This window comes from Acipenser ruthenus, chromosome 43, assembly GCF_902713425.1.
Source record: "Acipenser ruthenus chromosome 43, fAciRut3.2 maternal haplotype, whole genome shotgun sequence".
Lineage (NCBI taxonomy): Eukaryota > Metazoa > Chordata > Actinopteri > Acipenseriformes > Acipenseridae > Acipenser > Acipenser ruthenus.
Genome location: NC_081231.1, coordinates 2,336,780 through 2,355,354, shown reverse-complemented (window position 1 = coordinate 2,355,354; position 18,575 = coordinate 2,336,780). Strand labels below are relative to the sequence as shown.

The 18,575-nt window shown below is 47.3% G+C and overlaps 1 protein-coding gene and 1 pseudogene across 2 annotated transcripts in view; both read left to right on the top strand.

Annotated features, from left to right (window-relative positions):
• The first annotated feature begins 457 nt into the window (after positions 1-457).
• Positions 458-11,435, top strand: LOC117967838 (menin-like; annotated as a pseudogene).
• Positions 11,436-14,295: 2,860 nt separating this feature from the next.
• The window catches only part of LOC117398661 (mitogen-activated protein kinase kinase kinase kinase 2), a 36,913-nt gene continuing 32,633 nt past the window's right edge, over positions 14,296-18,575 (top strand). The window contains exon 1 of one of the 2 annotated variants that reach the window (XM_059012049.1): positions 14,296-14,583. In XM_059012049.1, the coding sequence (XP_058868032.1) occupies positions 14,491-14,583 (93 nt within the window). In that variant the 5' untranslated portion in view covers positions 14,296-14,490. The remainder of the gene's footprint in view (positions 14,584-18,575) is intronic. The other variant, XM_059012050.1, reaches the window with a different exon arrangement.

Below are 18,575 nucleotides of genomic sequence, written 5' to 3'. Positions count from 1 at the left end.
GTCATATAGGCTGTCTGTCTGACCTAACGGTCTTCTATATCCTTATTGTCATGTGACACTACTATCAGAGATGATTGGCTGGTATTGGACCTGGGGATTAGAGATTGTATTTTGAACAACTTTTTAAAATATTGTTGAACACCTATACAAAGATACGTAAGTTTACAAACGCTGGTCCAGCTCCAAGTAGGTGATTGATCTCAAAACAAGTCTGGTCTTAAAGGATCCCAGTGATTCTGCCTCAACAACATGACCAGGTAACCCATTCCATCCCCTCGCCACTCTGTGTGAAGAAGTGTCTCCTCCTCTCGTGTCTCCACTGTGTTCCCAGACACAACTTTTGTCCATGGCTGTATACCGAATGTGAAGTAGCTCTCTCGGTATAAATAAATATTTTTTCTCACTATGTTAATGTTGTCCAACCCCTTTGCCCCCCCCCCCCCCCCCCCCAGGTGCAGTGGTAGAGCAGCCCCTGTCTTCACAGAAGGAGAAGCACAGCGAGGCAGGATGGGTCTGAAGTCCGCCTAGAAGAAGCTGTTCCCCCTGCGAGGGATCGAAGGGGTGGTGCGGCTGTTCGAGGCTGAGCTGCAGAGGGGAGAGCCGGACCTCGCCCTGCTGTCCCTGGTGCTGGGCTTCGTGGAGCACTTCCTGGCAGTGAACCGCGTGGTGCCTGTGAACGTGCCGGGCGTTCGCTTCGAGCCCCTGCCGGGCTGCGATCCCGCCGGGCCGTCCTGCTTCCCCGCCGTGGAGCTGGGCCTGATCGCGGCGCTGCACGAGCGCTTCACCTCGCAGATCCGCGGAGCCGTGGACCTCACCGCCTACCGGCGCCCCGCCGAGGCCTCCAGCCGGGAGCTTGTGAAGAAGGTGTCGGACGTGATCTGGAACAGCCTGAGCCGCTCCTACCACAAGGACCGCGCGCACATCCAGTCCCTCTTCAGCCTCATCACAGGTGACAGCGGGCGTGCGTCAGGGAAGCGTGTCTGTCTGTCTGTCTGTCTGTCTGTTCAGCCACATGTCTGTGTGTCGCTTACTTACGAGAGGAGGCCCATCTTGCTCGTTTGGTTGTTAGTAGCTTATTGATCCCAGAGTCTCATCAAGCAGCTTCTTGAAGGATCCCAGGGTGTCAGCTTCAACAACATTATTGGGGAGTTGGTTCCAGACCCTCACAATTCTCTGTGTAAAAAAAGTGCCTCCTATTTTCTGTTCTGAGTGCCCCTTTATCTAATCTACATTTGTGACCCCCTGGTCCTTGTTTCTTTTTTCAGGTTGAAAAAGTCCCCTGGGTCGACATTGTCTATACCTTTTAGGATTTTGAATGCTTGAATCAGATCACCGCGTAGACTTCTTTGTTCAAGACTGAATAGATTCAATTATTTTAGCCTGTCTGCATACGACATGCCTTATGCATCTATCTGGATAACCCCGTTTGTCCAATTGTTGTGAAACTAAGGTGTTTAAATTTAGTAGATCGCTAATATGTGTCAATACAGAGATGGAAATAAGACTCCCGTTGCATAGCAGTTTGATCCATTCCTGGTTTTACTAAGAGTTTACTAAGACACGCATGAGCTTGTTACCTGTACACTGTGGCGAATCAAGCTCTTAATAAAACCTGGAATGGGTGCTGCTTTCCATCCTTGTAATAAATGGCATGGTGCTATATCATTGAAAGCACTACTTGGCACCTGATGGCTGTGTTGGTTTTCGTGGTCAGGCACTAAACTGGACAGCTCGGGCGTGGCCTTCGCGGTTGTGGCGGCCTGTCAGGCGCTGGGCCTGCGTGACGTGCACCTGGCCCTGTCCGAGGACCACACCTGGGTGATCTTCGGAAAGAACGGAGAGGAGACGGCTGAGGTGACGTGGCACGGGAAAGGGAACGAGGACCGGAGAGGACAGACAGTCAGCGCCGGGGTCACAGAGAGGGTGAGGAGGGCAGTGCCGGGGTCACAGAGAGGGTGAGGAGGGCAGTGCCGGGGTCACAGAGAGGGTGAGGAGGGGAGCAGGGCAGCGCCGGGGTCACAGAGAGGGTGAGGAGGGCAGCCCCAGGTCACAGAGAGGGTGAGGGAGCAGGGCAGCTCCGGGGTCACAGAGAGGGTGAGGAGGGCAGCTCCGGGGTCACAGAGAGGGTGAGGAGGGCAATGCCAGGGTCACAGAGAGGGTGAGGAGGGCAGCACCGGGGTCACAGAGAGGGTGAGGAGGGCAGCGCCGGGGTCATAGAGAGGGTGAGGAGGGGAGCGGGACAGCACTGGGGTCACAGAGAGGGTGAGGAGGGCAGCTCCGGGGTCACAGAGAGGGTGAGGAGGGCAGCTCCGGGGTCACAGAGAGGGTGAGGAGGGCAATGCCAGGGTCACAGAGAGGGTGAGGAGGGCAGCGCCGGGGTCACAGAGAGGGTGAGGAGGGCAGCGCCGGGGTCACAGAGAGGGTGAGGAGGGCAGCTCCGGGGTCACAGAGAGGGTGAGGAGGGCAGCGCCGGGGTCACAGAGAGGGTGAGGAGGGGAGCGGGACAGCACTGGGGTCACAGAGAGGGTGAGGAGGGCAGCGCCAGAGTCACGGAGGACCAGGCTTGAAACTCACACAAGCCATATAGGGGTGTACTGATACCCTCATGTCCCGATGCGGATCACGATATGCAGGACACGATACGATATGCATCACGATACATGTGATGGTCCTGATGGGCTGCTTGTTTGATGCACAAAAAGATCAAATTATCCTTTAATGACGGGCTGTTTTGTAAAACGACAAAAAAATCAAATGAACTGTGAAACACCCTTATCCTTCATTCAAGAGCCACTTGGTGAACTACAGTGAGCTGTGCTGCTGTGCTTTTGGTCTTGAATCACGTTGCAAACGATACATACGACTAATACGACGTGATTTATCACATCCAGAAAACAATACGTTCCCTTTAGAGAGCTCCTCGACACGCAATCAATCATGAAACCCCTACGAGCCACGCAACCCCGTCCTGGGTTTCCAAGTGGTTTTATTGCAATGACCGAATTATTATTGTCATTTTAAATAATAAAGTTTGCATTGGGCACGATCTGTGCTTTTGCTGTGAGTTCAGGAGCTGCTCTGTCATTCTAGTTGCCTCCCATAGACGTCTGCAGCGGAGGCTACATCACCCAGCGTGTCTCTGTCCGTGCACAGCAGAGCACTGGCAGGGAGACAGAAGGCCACTTGTTTCCAAAGGGGCCGATCGCTGGCTGGTGCCGTCTCTTACTTCTATAAAGACAGTGTAGTGACTGCAGCCTGTATTACACACATCCAGCTACCTTGCCTGCTCGCAACAAGGCTCAACTCTGAAATTCAGGATGTGGTTTGGAAGACCGGACAGGAGTGGACTGAGTGCCACGGTGTTGAAAGCACAGTAGAAGTGGTTGCAGGCTATCCCCAGTTTAAGCGAGTTGTCGTGCAGGGGGGTTGGTATCCCAAGGCTCTCAGTCCTGCACTGTCAGTCGGCACACTTTTACAGACACCCCTCCCTATAGGAGTTTAGGATTGCATTTGGCTATACAATTAAAAAAACCCTCTCCAGTACTGTGAGATTATGAGGACCCTTTGTATGTGCCTGCACTAGCTCAAGTAATATTCTGTGCTGTCTCCCCCTCTCTCCAGAGCTGGCTGTACCTGAAGGGCTCCTATCTCAAATGCAGTCGCAACATGGAGGTTGCCTTCATGGTGTGCTCCATTAACCCTTCCATTGACCTGCATACCGACAGCACAGAGCTGCTCCAGCTGCAGCAGGTGAGAGCCCCGGGGCCAAGTGCACTGCCAAGCCTGCAGCGCTGGGAGCTCACTCCCATAAAGCAATCCAGTCACTTCCATTCCGCTATATACACTGCCTGGTCACTTTATTAGGAAGTGTCTAGGCTCAGGGCTTCCCGAACCCAGGACCCCCTGTGTCCTTTTGGTTTTCATTCCAACTGAACTCTCAATTACTTAACTGAACCCTTAGTCGAACTGATCGTTTGCATAATTAGAACCTGCAGCTGCTGATGAAATCTCTTTCTCTCTCTCTTTCTCTCTCTGTCTCTCTGCTGCTCTCCTGTAGAAGCTGCTGTGGCTGCTGTACGACCGTGGAGATCTTGAGAAGTAAGTGTGTGGATCATGATCCCAGTTGCTGGGTCTCTCTCTGCTATTGCACAGCAGTTTCACCCGCTCATGGTTTTACTGCGAGCTTGATTAGCCACAGCGTGTAGGTAGCAGTCTCAGGTGTGCCTTATTAAACTCTTAATAAAGGAGGAATGGATCAAACTGCAATGCAATGGGAGTCATATTGCCCCCCCTGCTACTATGCTGACAAATCATTCTAATCTCCCTTCTGCCATCTGCAGTGCAGATCTGCGTGGGAGACGCTGAGTCAGTGTTAGTCATTGAAACTTGGACACTTGGTGTGTGTGTGTCGCAGCCCCTCTTATCCAGTCTCTGTGTTGCAGTGTGTGTGTGTGTGTGTGTATGTGTCGCTGCCCCTCTTATCCAGTCTCTGTGTTGCAGTGTGTGTGTGTGTGTGTGTGTGTGTGTGTGTGTGTGTGTGTGTGTCGCTGCCTCTCTTATCCAGTCTCTGTGTTGCAGTGTGTGTGTGTGTGTATGTGTCGCAGCCCCTCTTATCCAGTCTCTGTGTTGCAGTGTGTGTGTGTGTGTGTGTGTGTGTGTGTGTGTGTGTGTGTCGCTGCCTCTCTTATCCAGTCTCTTGTGTTGCAGTGTGTGTGTGTGTCGCTGCCTCTCTTATCCAGTCTCTGTGTTGCAGTGTGTGTGTGTGTGTGTGTGTGTGTGTGTGTGTGTGTCGCTGCCCCTCTTATCCAGTCTCTGTGTTGCAGTGTGTGTGTGTGTGTGTGTGTGTGTGTGTGTCGCTGCCCCTCTTATCCAGTCTCTGTGTTGCAGTGTGTGTGTGCGCGTGTGTGTGTGTGTGTCGCTGCCCCTCTTATCCAGTCTCTGTGTTGCAGTGTGTGTGTGCGTGTGTGTGTGTGTGTCGCTGCCCCTCTTATCCAGTCTCTATGTTGCAGTGTGTGTGTGTGTGTGTGTGTGTGTGTGTGTGTGTGTCACTGCCTCTCTTATCCAGTCTCTGTGATGCTGTGTGTGTGTGCGTGTGTGTGTGTGTGTGTGTGTGTGTCGCTGCCTCTCTTATCCAGTCTCTGTGTTGCTGTGTGTGTGTTGCAGTGTGTGTGTGTGTGTGTGTGTGTGTGTGTGTGTTGCAGTGTGTTGCTGCCCCTCTTATCCAGTCTCTGTGTTGCAGGTACCCGATGGCTCTGGGCTCCCTCGCTGACCTGGAGGATTTGGACCCTATTCCTGGGAGAGCCAGCCCACTGTCCATCCTTGAGAAGGTGGGAATTATTACTAACTCCTTTCAACAGGCCTGGGGTCGATTCCAGTTGTAATTGTGAAATTCGTAATCAATTGCAATTCCAGTGTCATTGCAGTTGAGCCTCGGCACACCTGTGTCGTTGTAATTGTGATTATACCATAGCATTGATCAATTACAGTTTATTTAAGCATGTATTTGTCATACCATGCTGTGATTGTTTCACAGTTAAATGTGATTCACTACCTATCAGGATCTCTCTCTCTCTCTCTCTCTCTCTCTCTCTCTCTCTCTCTCTCTCTCTCTCTCTCTCTCTCTCTCTCTCTCTCTCTCTCTCTCTCTCTCTCTCTCTCTCTCTCCCCCTCCCTCTCTCTCTCTCTCTCAGGCAATCCACTCTGCAAAGCAGTTCTATAACAATGAGCACATCTACCCCTACATGTTCCTGGCTGGGTATCACTACCGGCATGGAGAGGTGCGGGACGCACTGGGGGCCTGGGCAGAGGCAGCCATGGTCATGCAGGAGTGAGTACTGTCCACTCTATTCCGTTTAAACTAATATCCTATCTATCTCTCGATCTCTCTATGTATCTATCTATCTATCTATCATTAACTATTTAAAGTTAATAATGAATAATTTATAAAAAATAAATAAAAATAAAACATAGAATCTATCAGATCATTGTTACAAAGCCATCTCTTCCAGAAGAGCCTCAAGCCTGACTTGTATTGTATTGTATTGTATTGTTTTACAGCTACAATTACTTCCGGGAAGATGAAGAAATCTACAAGGAGTTCTTTGACGTTGCCAATGATGTCATCCCCACCCTGCTGAAAGAGACGGCGAGCACGGCTGAGAGCACAGAGGAGCGCACAGGGGCGCAGGTACAGATACAGGGCTCCCTGGCACAGAGGAGCATGCAGGTACAGATACAGGGCTCCCTGGCACAGAGGAGCGCACAGGGGCGCAGGTACAGATACAGGGCTCCCTGGCACAGAGGAGCGCAAAGGGGTGCAGGTACAGATACAGGGCTCCCTGGCACAGAGGAGCGCACAGGGGCGCAGGTACAGATACAGGGCTCCCTGACACAGAGGAGCGCACAGGGGCGCAGGTACAGATACAGGGCTCCCTGGCACAGAGGAGCGCACTGGGGCGCAGGTACAGATACAGGGCTCCCTGGCACAGAGGAGCGCACAGGGGCGCAGGTACAGATACAGGGCTCCCTGGCACAGAGGAGCGCACAGGGGCGCAGGTACAGATACAGGGCTCCCTGACACACAGGAGCACACAGGGGCGCAGGTACAGATACAGGGCTCCCTGGCACAGAGGAGGGCGCAGGTACAGATACAGGGCTCCCTGGCACAGAGGAGGGCACAGGGGCGCAGGTACAGATACAGGGCTCCCTGACACACAGGAGCACACAGGGGCGCAGGTACAGATACAGGGCTCCCTGGCACAGAGGAGGGCGCAGGTACAGATACAGGGCTCCCTGGCACAGAGGAGGGCACAGGGGCGCAGGTACAGATACAGGGCTCCCTGGCACAGAGGAGTGCACAGGGGCGCAGGTACAAATACAGGGCTCCCTGGCACAGAGGAGGGCACAGGGGCGCAGGTACAGATACAGGGCTCCCTGGCACAGAGGAGCGGACAGGGGTGCAGGTACAGATACAGGGCTCCCTGACACAGAGGAGCGGACAGGGGTGCAGGTACAGATACAGGGCTCCCTGGCACAGAGGAGCGTGCAGGTACAGATACAGGGCTCCCTGGCACAGAGGAGCGTGCAGGTACAGATACAGGGCTCCCTGGCACAGAGGAGCGCACAGGGGCGCAGGTACAGATACAGGGCTCCCTGGCACAGAGGAGCGCACAGGGGCGCAGGTACAGATACAGGGCTCCCTGGCACAGAGGAGGGCGCAGGTACAGATACAGGGCTCCCTGACACAGAGGAGCGCACAGGGGCGCAGGTACAGATACAGGGCTCCCTGGCACAGAGGAGCGGACAGGGGTGCAGGTACAGATACAGGGCTCCCTGGCACAGAGGAGCATGCAGGTACAGATACAGGGCTCCCTGGCACAGAGGAGCGCACAGGGGCGCAGGTACAGATACAGGGCTCCCTGGCACAGAGGAGGGCACAGGGGCGCAGGTACAGATACAGGGCTCCCTGGCACAGAGGAGCGGACAGGGGTGCAGGTACAGATACAGGGCTCCCTGACACAGAGGAGCGCACAGGGGCGCAGGTACAGATACAGGGCTCCCTGGAACAGAGGAGGGCACAGGGGCGCAGGTACAGATACAGGGCTCCCTGGCACAGAGGAGGGCACAGGGGCGCAGGTACAGATACAGGGCTCCCTGGCACAGAGGAGCGGACAGGGGTGCAGGTACAGATACAGGGCTCCCTGGCACAGAGGAGCATGCAGGTACAGATACAGGGCTCCCTGGCACAGAGGAGCGCACAGGGGCGCAGGTACAGATACAGGGCTCCCTGGCACAGAGGAGCGCGCAGGTACAGCTACAGGGCTCCCTGGCACAGAGGAGCGTGCAGGTACAGATACAGGGCTCCCTGGCACAGAGGAGCGTGCAGGTACAGATACAGGGCTCCCTGGCACAGAGGAGCGTGCAGGTACAGATACAGGGCTCCCTGGCACAGAGGAGCGTGCAGGTACAGATACAGGGCTCCCTGGCACGCACACAGCTTTACAAATCCCCTGTTTTTTAGGGATATTTATGAAATGACCAGGTACCAGGAGGTTATGCCGTCAGTCCCCTGCTAAATCCACTCTGATTCTTACCACAGCATGAATAGGTCTCACTGGTGAGCCTGCAGGTTTACTGATGGGAGTTATTCATGCAGCTATAAAGAAGGGAGGAACAATTTATTTAACATTAGACTCCTTATGAAAAGAAATATACTCAATGGAAGGTAGTTTTGAGCCCCAGGACTGTGTGCAGCAGGGCGAGATTCACGCCATGATAAAGATTAGATAGCAACACGCATGTAAAGAGAACAGTCGTCTGGGCCCAATCTTGGGTTTGTATATCTTTTTTTGTGTGAATTATTTCCAGTAATAAACACATTATATCATTATTTACAGCTATGGCCAAAAGTTTTGCATCACCTAGAATTTTGGGATTAAGAGAGAATTAAAAAAAAAAAAAAAAACTACGTGAACATAATTGAGGTGTTTTATCAGCCCTGTGCCCGTCTCCCTCTCCTCTCTCAGGACTCCCAGCTTCAGTCAGCAGCCCTGTCCGCTCTGCAGGACCCAGAGTGCTTTGCTCACCTGCTGCGCTTCTACGATGGGATCTGTAAGTGGGAGGAGGGCAGCCCCACCCCAGTGCTGCATGTGGGCTGGGCCACTTACCTGGTGCAGTCTCTGAGCCGCTTCGATGGACAGGTAACGTCACACTTCATCAGTTTTGCATCGTCCTATAGAATGAATTGATTTTGCTTCATAAAGTCGAATGAAATCTGCTGAGTAATGTTACGTTAACATAAGGGCAGCAGTGTGGAGTAGCGGTCAGGGCTCTGGACTCTTGACCGGAGGGTCGTGGGTTCAATCCCAGGTGGGGGGACACTGCTGCTGTACCCTTGAGCAAGATACTTTACCTAGACTGCTCCAGTAAAAACCCAACTGTATAAATGGGGAATTGTATGCAAAAATAATGTGATATCTTGTAACAATTGTAAAAGTCGCCCTTGATAATAAATAATAATAATAAATAATAATAATAATAATAATAATAATTGAAATACACACCGCTTCGTAGTTTTCCATGGACTTAATAAAAACTGACAAATTGAAAAATGTGACATTTCAAAATCTAACATTAAATACTTTACTGCTGTTATGACTTCCGGTAGACTTTTTTTTTGCGATATCATTTTGTAGTTTCTTTGATTACATGATGTTAAATAAAATATCTAAATTATGTTCATTTTTCTAACATTTTTTGTAATTGTCTCAATCCTAAAATTCTAGGTAGCTTATAAAAAATAAAAAGTTAATCTAGAGTCTTTCATGAAGGCCATTTTCAAATCTCATCTCAAACGCAAGTCGTGTTTTCCCCCCTAAAACTAATGTTTAAGCCAGATTGCCTACCCAGGTACAGTGTTACAGAAAAAAACTACAAATGTAGACGAGCACCCCTGTTTGAACAACAGCAATTCACATCACAAGGATCACAAAGCGATTCACACACACATTAACAATTAAACCATTCAATTAAAACACGGGCTAATACAGAATTTGATAAAACAGAAATATTGAGAAAAAATGTGGTTTTACTGTGATAAAATAGAGAAGCTATAATCTTTAAGAAGCGATCACCTACTGGTCTTGAAGACCTCTTTAGATCTTGCTGTATTTTTTCGTAGAAACCAGCCAGGTTGCAGAGTGCAGTAAATTGTACACCTGTCCCTGTTTTCAGTAATTCACTGTTTTTTCTCGATGTGAAACAGGATCTCTGTATTGACGAGATGTTCAAGCAGAGTTAGTTTGAAGACTGGCATGTGATCCTCTTAAGTGTATGTGAACAGGATGGCTTTGCAGGAGTGACGTCAGACCAGAAACACAAACCAAAACAAGGAACGACAGGGCAAAACTGAGACGCTACGGCGCTCCGCGTTTTTATTAAATAACAAAAAAAAAGATTTAAACGAAACACTTTTAAACAAAAAGGCACGTTGGCCAGACAAACAAGTATCGTGCTGGTGTTTTAAACCAGCACGCTTAGCAGTTGTTCTCTTTCTGTTTCTGTTACTCCTTTCTCCACTCTCGTTCTCTGCTCCCTCTGTCTCGTTCTTCTGTCCCTCGGTCACATTTTGCACGGGTTTAATAAGGATGCGTGACTGTCCGCTAGTTAAATACTCAGTAGCTGATCAGTCACGCATCCTCACGAGGTATTTACAAATAATATAAAACAACAGATAACCTGGCGGACGGCACCTCGCTCGTCCTTGCCAAACAATAAAGCAATTAAAAAATAATACGGCTTTCACCATCATATATACATGTAAATCATACACAAATAAATAATAAAGGGCTGAGACACTCCGCCACATTCCATGTGTTCTGAAATCTCTCTCTGCAGGTGCGCCAGAAAGTGTCAATCATCACCAAGGAGGCGGACCCGCAAGACGACGACGACCAATCGAGCGAGGACCTGCGTGAGGGGCGGAGACGAGGGCCTCGGCGCGAATCCAAACCGGAGGAGCCTCCGCTGGCCCTGCCCAAGAAGCCGGGCTCCGAGCCGCTCCAGAGGCGCCGCTCTGTCCCGGGGCTCCGGGGCAGCGAGAGGGAGGGGGCGTCCCAGGCAGGGTCCCCCAGCCCAGCCTCTCCCCTTCCCCCTCCCCCTCCCCCCGGGCCTGTCGTCTCCTTCCACAGCGAGAAGATGAAGGGGATGAAGGAGCTGCTCGCAGCCGTCAAAATCAACTCGAGCGCCATCAAGTTGCAGCTCACTGCCCAGTCCCAGGTGCAGATGAAGAGGCAGAAACCGGCCCCATCTGGAGACTACACCCTGTCCTTCATGAAGCGCCAGCGCAAGTCCCTGTGAGGCGCCTCGCTGCTCTCAGCCTCTCTCTCACCCCACCCCTACACTCTCTACTCCAGCACCCTGTCCTTCATGAAACGCCAGCGCGAGTACCTGTGAGGCGCCTCGCTGCCCTCAGCCTCTCACCCCACCCCTACACTCTCTACTCCAGCACCCTGTCCTTCATGAAACGCCAGCGCGAGTCCCTGTGAGACGCCTCGCTGCCCTCAGCCTCTCACCCCACCCCTACACTGTCCACTCCTGCACCCTGTGCTTCATGAAACGCCAGCGCAAGTCCCTGTGAGGCGCCTCGCTGCCCTCAGCCTCTCTCACCCCACCCCTACACGCTCCACTCCAGCACCCTGTCCTTCATGAAACAGCAGCACAAGTCCCTGTGAGGCACCTCGCTGCCCTCAGCCTCTCTCTCACCCCACCCCTACACTCTCTACTCCAGCACCCTGTCCTTCATGAAACACCAGCACGAGTCCCTGTGAGGCTCCTCGCTGCCCTCAGCCTCTCTCTCACCCCACCCCTATACTCTACTCCAGCACCCTGTCCTTCATGCAGCGCCAGCGCAAGTCCCTGTGAGACGCCTCGCTGCCCTGAGCCTCTCACCCCACCCCTACACTCTCCACTCCAGCACCCTGTCCTTCATGAAACGCCAGCGCAAACGCCTCCTTGACTCCGCACTGCTTCATATTGGTCCTTAATGTTTTTGTTATTGCCTATCCATAGACGCAGCTGTGTGAATTGAATATGCAGTAATTACAGTCTCTCATTGAGCCCCAATATTACTGCTGGGATGCACATTTCTATCCAATTCTTTCAGTTTGAATCAGCTGGGAAAACAAGTCTAATTTGTACCATGTTACAAAAAAAAAAAAAAAATTTAACATTTTCAAACCAGTCATTTATAAATTACGTCATGTACAGGCATGGTCGTTTTTCCCCCCAGTACTAGTCTGTATAGGGTGTGATTTACAAGGATCGATGCTTCTGTTAACTGTGTGCCTGTATACGCCTGCTTAAGTAGCTAACAAAATAATTATATTAATCTGTTGTGTACTTCCTTTCGCTCTCTACTGTAGGTCTCGTGTGCAGCTTTGAAAAAAAACACACGATGTTGTAAAGACGTATTTTTATTATAAAACATGATATCTGGATATTGGAGACCCCTGACCTGGAGAGTGAAATTTATCCCCTCCCCTTCAGTGGCTTCTTTCCTGTCAATAACCAATCAGCTGCTTCCTGATGCTTTCAGCCAGTAACATGCTTTGACCCAGAAGACACTTCCTGTGAAAGGACAGAGAAAATTGAAAGTTCCTCTGACCTGAAGAGGTAACAGGCGTCCTGTTTCGAAATGAAAATGCAGGTTTGCAAAAACATGTTTCAAAACTGGATACTGGAGACCTCTTGCATACAGCCAAGGGAGGTGCAGAATATGTGCGATCAGGGGGTCAGTCGCACTGGAATTGTCATTTGTATTGCCAATGACATTGTAGGTGAACCTTAACACACCTGCTGAATTGTAGTTGCCGTATAATTGATCAATTCCAGTTGAATTACACACCTTTGGAAGCTGAATCCTTCACAGCCCCATGTTTTACACTGAGCGAACATTCATGTATTTTCAACCACTTTGTGACCCCCTCCCCCATGTGTGTGATAACAGTGTATAGTGTGTTTCTGTATGTGTACCTGTGATCACTGCTTGGTAGAATAAACACAGTAAACACATTAATGTGTGGAGCTGTTTACGTGACTTTATTTTTTTAGTGGAACTAATTTTAGTGTAATAGCATTGTAATTGTAAGGCTGGCTGGTCCAGTGGTTAAAGAAAAGGGGCTTGTTACTAAGAGGTTCCGGGTTCAAATCCCAGTTCAGCCACTGACTCACTGTGTGCGAGACCCAGTTAACGTCCTTCGGACGAGATGTAAAACCAACGAGGTCCTATTGGAAGGGACTCTGCTGCAGCAGCAGTTATTGATGCATAGTCCACCCCCCAGTCTTTGGATAAAAGCGTCTGCTTTATCTAATTATAAATGGAGGCCAGGTCTGAGTCTGCCCCTCCCTTTGTTGTTTGTCTGATCCTGGCTATGCCGGGAGCGTTCTGAACCCGGATCCACCGTGTAACTGAGTTCTAGAATGCTGGATTTGATAAGATTGTTCAGCAGAAACATGGGACCCTTATCTCTTGAGATGTAAGCTAATTAAATAGCCTTCAAGTGTCACTTAGTAGGGATTTTTAAAAAAAATTTATCGCATTTTACTTTTTTTAATAAAATATATTTGAGCATACCTGTCTGCTGTAATTCCTTCATAACCACGTCAAGTCGTATCGTGTAGCTGTGCTGAAGCCTTTTAATGTGTTTTTTTCTTACGTTTTTCTAATTTTACAATTAAAACCATGTTTTAATCTTAACTTCGGTTTTATCAAATTCAGTATTCAGACTGTTTTTAACTGAATGGTTTTAATTGTTTATTTGTTGTGTGTGTGGAGCGCTTTGGGAGCCTTCTGATGAAAGGCGCTTACATTTATTTTTAATGCGAGAGGCGTCTTAACAACTTCAGCATTGAGATGAGGGTAAATGTTAAAAGATGATGTGGTTTAAACAGGGTGCTCATGAAACTACATCCATAGCTGATACCTTGTTTTTTATCTCACTTTGTGGGCAAGCCTTTCACCTTATAGATCTCTGTCCTTTCATCAGTCAGATCACCAGCTCCAAAGAAGACGACAGAATTAGAAAGTATAATAAATCAACAATGAGCAATTTATTGCAGCTTGGGATTTTGGGTGCCTTTCTGCATTTGTAACCTTTATGATAGTTATGGTTCAACATTTAACTTTCCAAAACCAAAATTTAATCAAAAACAGGTGTTTTAAAAAAAAAAAAAAACCCCATTAAACTCTCTTAGGTTTTCTTTTGCCATGTATTCTTTTAGAGCTTCGATACAAAAAATATGCTGCCTAAATTTTGTTTCCTTTATTTAAAAACCAACAACAAAAAAAAACCACACACACATATCTCCCAATTCAGCAGAGTTGTCAGTCTCTGCTTAAGAGAAGGCCGAAGACATGTCAAGATAACTGACTGTCCTATTGGCTATATTACATTCACACACTCAAAGATACACAGTAAATAATGTACAGTATTACTGTAAATAAAAATAAACACAATAAATGTCATCTGTGGGCTGTCATAAGTTCACCCTAAACATACAGTAGTTAAACATTTGTATTAATTGGCAGTTTGTTTGTTTTTTAGTCGGTAACTTCCAGACAGCAGACAGCTCGCAATCCGCGGGGTGAGGAGGACGCTGTCAGGGTGAATTTCGGCGATATATTAAATTCCTCGGGGTGGCATTCTTGTCAACATCTTAAAGAAAAAGCGAAGCAGAAAAACCACAACAGCGTCGTTGCTATACTGTTTCGCCCGAGTTCCTCTTTATGTTAATAACACACACACACACACAAACCGACAGTTTGACAGCAAAGGCGCGCTGTGTGAGCTACAGCAACAACACTAAAACACTAGCTGCCATTTTCGAAGCGGTCTGATATACTTCAAAGGGCAAGCGTTGACTCGGTTGCAGAGACGAACATGAATTTCTCGTGAACACACAAAAAAAGAGGATTAATTCCCAAACAAAACGATGGATGCTATCGGGGTGTCGCTTTTGAACCCGCTGGATGACTATGAACTGATCCACCGGGTCGGGAGCGGAACTTACGGGGATGTCTTTAAGGTCAGGTGTTTAATTATTTCCCCCCCCCTCCAACCCTCTTACCCCAAGTTTAAAAGCAACAATTACAATAATAATAATAATAATAATAATAATAATAATAATAATAATAACCTCAACTATTTGTGAATTCTTCATTTTTTTAAATGTGCTTCAGCCATATTCTAAGTGTAGTGAACGGTACGTAATTTTAAACGCTTTGTGAAAATTTGTTATCGTTTCAGAATTAATTTCATGAAGCCTGTCACTAGCTTCAATAAAGGTGCTTTCGTTTTTCTAACTTATTGACAAACGTAAGAATGTTTGCTTGGTTTACGCAATTAAATTCTGTTTCTAAACGCTTTCTACGTGAAGCCTGCGTATTGTACGTTTTTGTCTATATAATATCATATTATTTACTAAAGCGTTTTCATTTACAAGTACTTTTTTCAACTCTTTCTCAGGATGTAGGTATTCTGTGCTACAGTAAACCTCAAAGCATTTCACTTGAGGTATCACTAACACCTTCCTCAATGAATCCCAGATCCGCTTTACTGCAGCTGCCTCTAAAAACACTGTTGTTTTCGTTTTGTGTTATTTTAAAGCCGCATAGTCGAACAATCTTGTTCAAATAACATATTTCTGGCTGGATTTTTAGGACACTCTTCCATAATTTAGGTTAGCTTAATCAGCAACCATACGTTGTTGACATACCAGTTTGTTTACATTAGCTAAGCTAGTTTGAGCTGCAGGCACACAAGCAGCCCCCTCCTTGAAGCTTTCTGGTCCCTCTATGACTCTGTGCTGAAACAGCCGACTACCTTCAGCAGCGGGAGGTGATATGAGCCCCATAACACTGTTATTTTTCTGTATAAATTGAACATTTGAAAAGAAAAACATCCAGAAAGCTCATTTTTACCATGGCCATGGTCTTCGTCATGCAATCGTCCCCATTTCATTTTTAAGTTTCAAAGTGTGGTTGTATTTTTCAAAATTGTTTTCCCTATGCTTTGCAATGCAGATTTCGTAATGTTTATTTGAGCACATAGGCCTAAATGACATTATTGTGCTAAATACTGTAGTCCACTTATCCAGTTGGGGTTGAAACTTGGTGTAATGTCATTAAGTTATTGGAGGTATCAGATTGTGGGATGTCTCGCTGTCTGTAGATCCATCCGTCTGTCTGTCACACCCATTATTACATTATTATTATTATTTGTTTATCAGGGCAGCAGTGTGGAGTTGTGGTTAGGGCTCTGGACTCTTGACCGGAGGGTTGTGGGTTCAATCCCCAGTGGGGGACACTGCTGTTGTACCCTTGAGCAAGGTACTTTACCTAGATTGCTCCAGTAAAAACCCAACTGTATAAATGGGTAATTGTATGTAAAAATAATGTGATATCTTGTAACAATTGTAAGTCGCCCTGGATAAGGGCGTCTGCTAAGAAATAAATAATAATAATAATAATAATAATAATAATACTTAGCAGACGCCTTTATCCAAGGCGACTTACAGAGCCTAGGGTGTGTGAACTATGCATCAGCTGCAAAGTCACTTACAATCACGTCTCACCTGAAAGACGGAGCACAAGGAGGTTAAGTGACTTGCTCGGGGTCACACAATGAGTCAGTGGCTGAGGTGGGATTTGAACCGGGGACCTCCTGGTTACAAGCCCCTTTCTTTAACCACTGGACCACACAGCCTCCTATTTTACACCCATATTTTACATCTTGAAGTTATTCCACATACTGTAAATCAGTCAATTTAATATACTGCGCCATGGTACTAACGCATAATGCCATCTAGGTCTTAGATTCCACTCACCCAGTTTTCAATAAACTATCCATTGCCATTTCTTACTCTGTACTATACTGTGCATACTGTCGTTATCGTCTTGTTTTCTGTCTGTCAAGCAACACTACAGCTGTAGCCAAAAGTTTTTAAGCACCTAGAATTTTAAGATTGAGGCATAATTAAAAAAAAAAACTATATGAACATAATTTAGATCTTTTATTGAACAGAAACTACAGAAAGTCTACCGGAAGCCATAGTATTTCATGTTAGATTTTGAAACGTTTCCATTTATGTCAGTTTTTGTCGTTAAGTATATGGGAAAACCACGAAGCGGTGTGTAATTCAGTATGTTAACGTAACATTATTCAGCAGGTCTCATTTGACTTTATGAAGCAACATTAGTTAATTCTGTAGGGTGATGCAAAACTTTTGGCCAAAGCGGCACGTGGTGAACTACAAAAAGGATATTGCTGCTCTAGAAAGAGTGCTAAGAAGAGCGACCAGAATTATCCCGGGTTTAAAAGGCGTGTCGTATGCAGACAGGCTAAAAGAATTGAATCGATTCAGTTTTGAACAAAGAAGACTACGCGGCGATCTGATTCAAGCATTCAAAATCCTAAAAGGTATAGACAATGTCGACCCAAGGGAATTTTTTGACCTTAATAAAGACAAGGACCAGGGGTCACAAGTGGAGATTAGATAAAGGGGCATTCAGAACAGAAAATAGGAGGCACTTTTTTACACAGAGAATCGTGGAGTCTGGAACCAACTCCCCAGTAATGTTGTTGAAGCTGACACCCTGGGATCCTTCAAGAAGCTGCTTGATGAGGTTCTGGGATCAATAAGCTACTAACAACCAAACAAACAAGAGGGTCCGAATGGCCTCCTCTGTCTGCTGTGATGTCATCCCGTGCACAGTGATGTCTTCCCATGCACCGTGATGTCATCCCGTGCACAGAACTCACAGCACAATTCGGAACGTTAAAAACAACTGCTTTTAGGTTTAATAGCAGTGTCTGAGTTTTTGTTATAATAAGCTAATATGTTGCATCTAAGTTTACCATAGTAAAAATATAGCAAAGCATAGTGAAAGCATAGTAAAGCCCAGAGAGGTATGGTAAAGCATATTCATAAACTTGGCAAACCACAGTAAACTATGGTAAATACACAGTATAACTATGGGGAGAACTGCAAAATGACTGTGCCAATTTTCTGTAGTGAACTTTTATAAGGGGTCTCTTATCATAAGAAAAGTCATATCACACAGTTTGAGCTGTGCGGTCCTCTCACCCAAACTGCACAAGATTTCTTACACAAAAAAGTGACACCCTGCTCACCACATCACATAATAAGTTGTAGCCCCATGCAGCTAGCATGTGGTGTGTCAGATTTGCAGGTGATTGAGGGTCAGGGAGATACTTGCAGGGCAGACGAGTGGAGGGATCTGATTTGGTTTCATCACTGCAGTTGATTTGATAACCACATGGTGGAGGGGCTGTGGCATTGATTACATGATGTTAAATAAAAGATCTAAATTATGTTCATATAGTTATTTTTTTTTTAATTTATGTCTAAATCCTAAAATTTAACTTCTGGCCAGAGCTGTACATTCAACATTTTACAAAAAAACACCTGTAAAGCTAATAGCATTTCTTTTTTTTTTATTTGGAATCGCCAATTATTTTTTCTAATTTTCTCCCCAATTTGGAAAGCCCAATAATTTTTTTTATTTCAACCTGGCTCACCGCTGCTGCCTGCGATCTCCAGGCTATAGGGCGCATCCTGCACTCCACGCGGAGCTCCTTTACCGGGTGCACCACTTGGGAGCCCCACTAATAGCATTTTTAAGACGGCCTTCAATGTAAACAGTCTTGTCATGTAATCTTCCACATCATTTTGTGTAAATAGTGTTGTATTTTGAATTTGACAGGGATGGGGTTAAAATCCCTTCTCTGGTTGTATGATGTGAGAACTGACTTTAAAACTACAGAACTGGAACGTTTGAGGCACACTTTTGAATGTCTGAGATGAATGCAGGTTTCCTCCAGGGCAGTTTGGGTGAAGCGGGCTGGTTCTGGCTGCTCGGACTGCAAAATGATGGCTCTGATAACAAAGGTATAAAGCTTGAGAACGGAGGTTTGTTGGTCTGAGTAATCTCTGCAGTCCACTGAAGGAGTTTTGAGAGCAGGGTTCGAGTGAAACGCTTCACCAGTAAGCAGGGG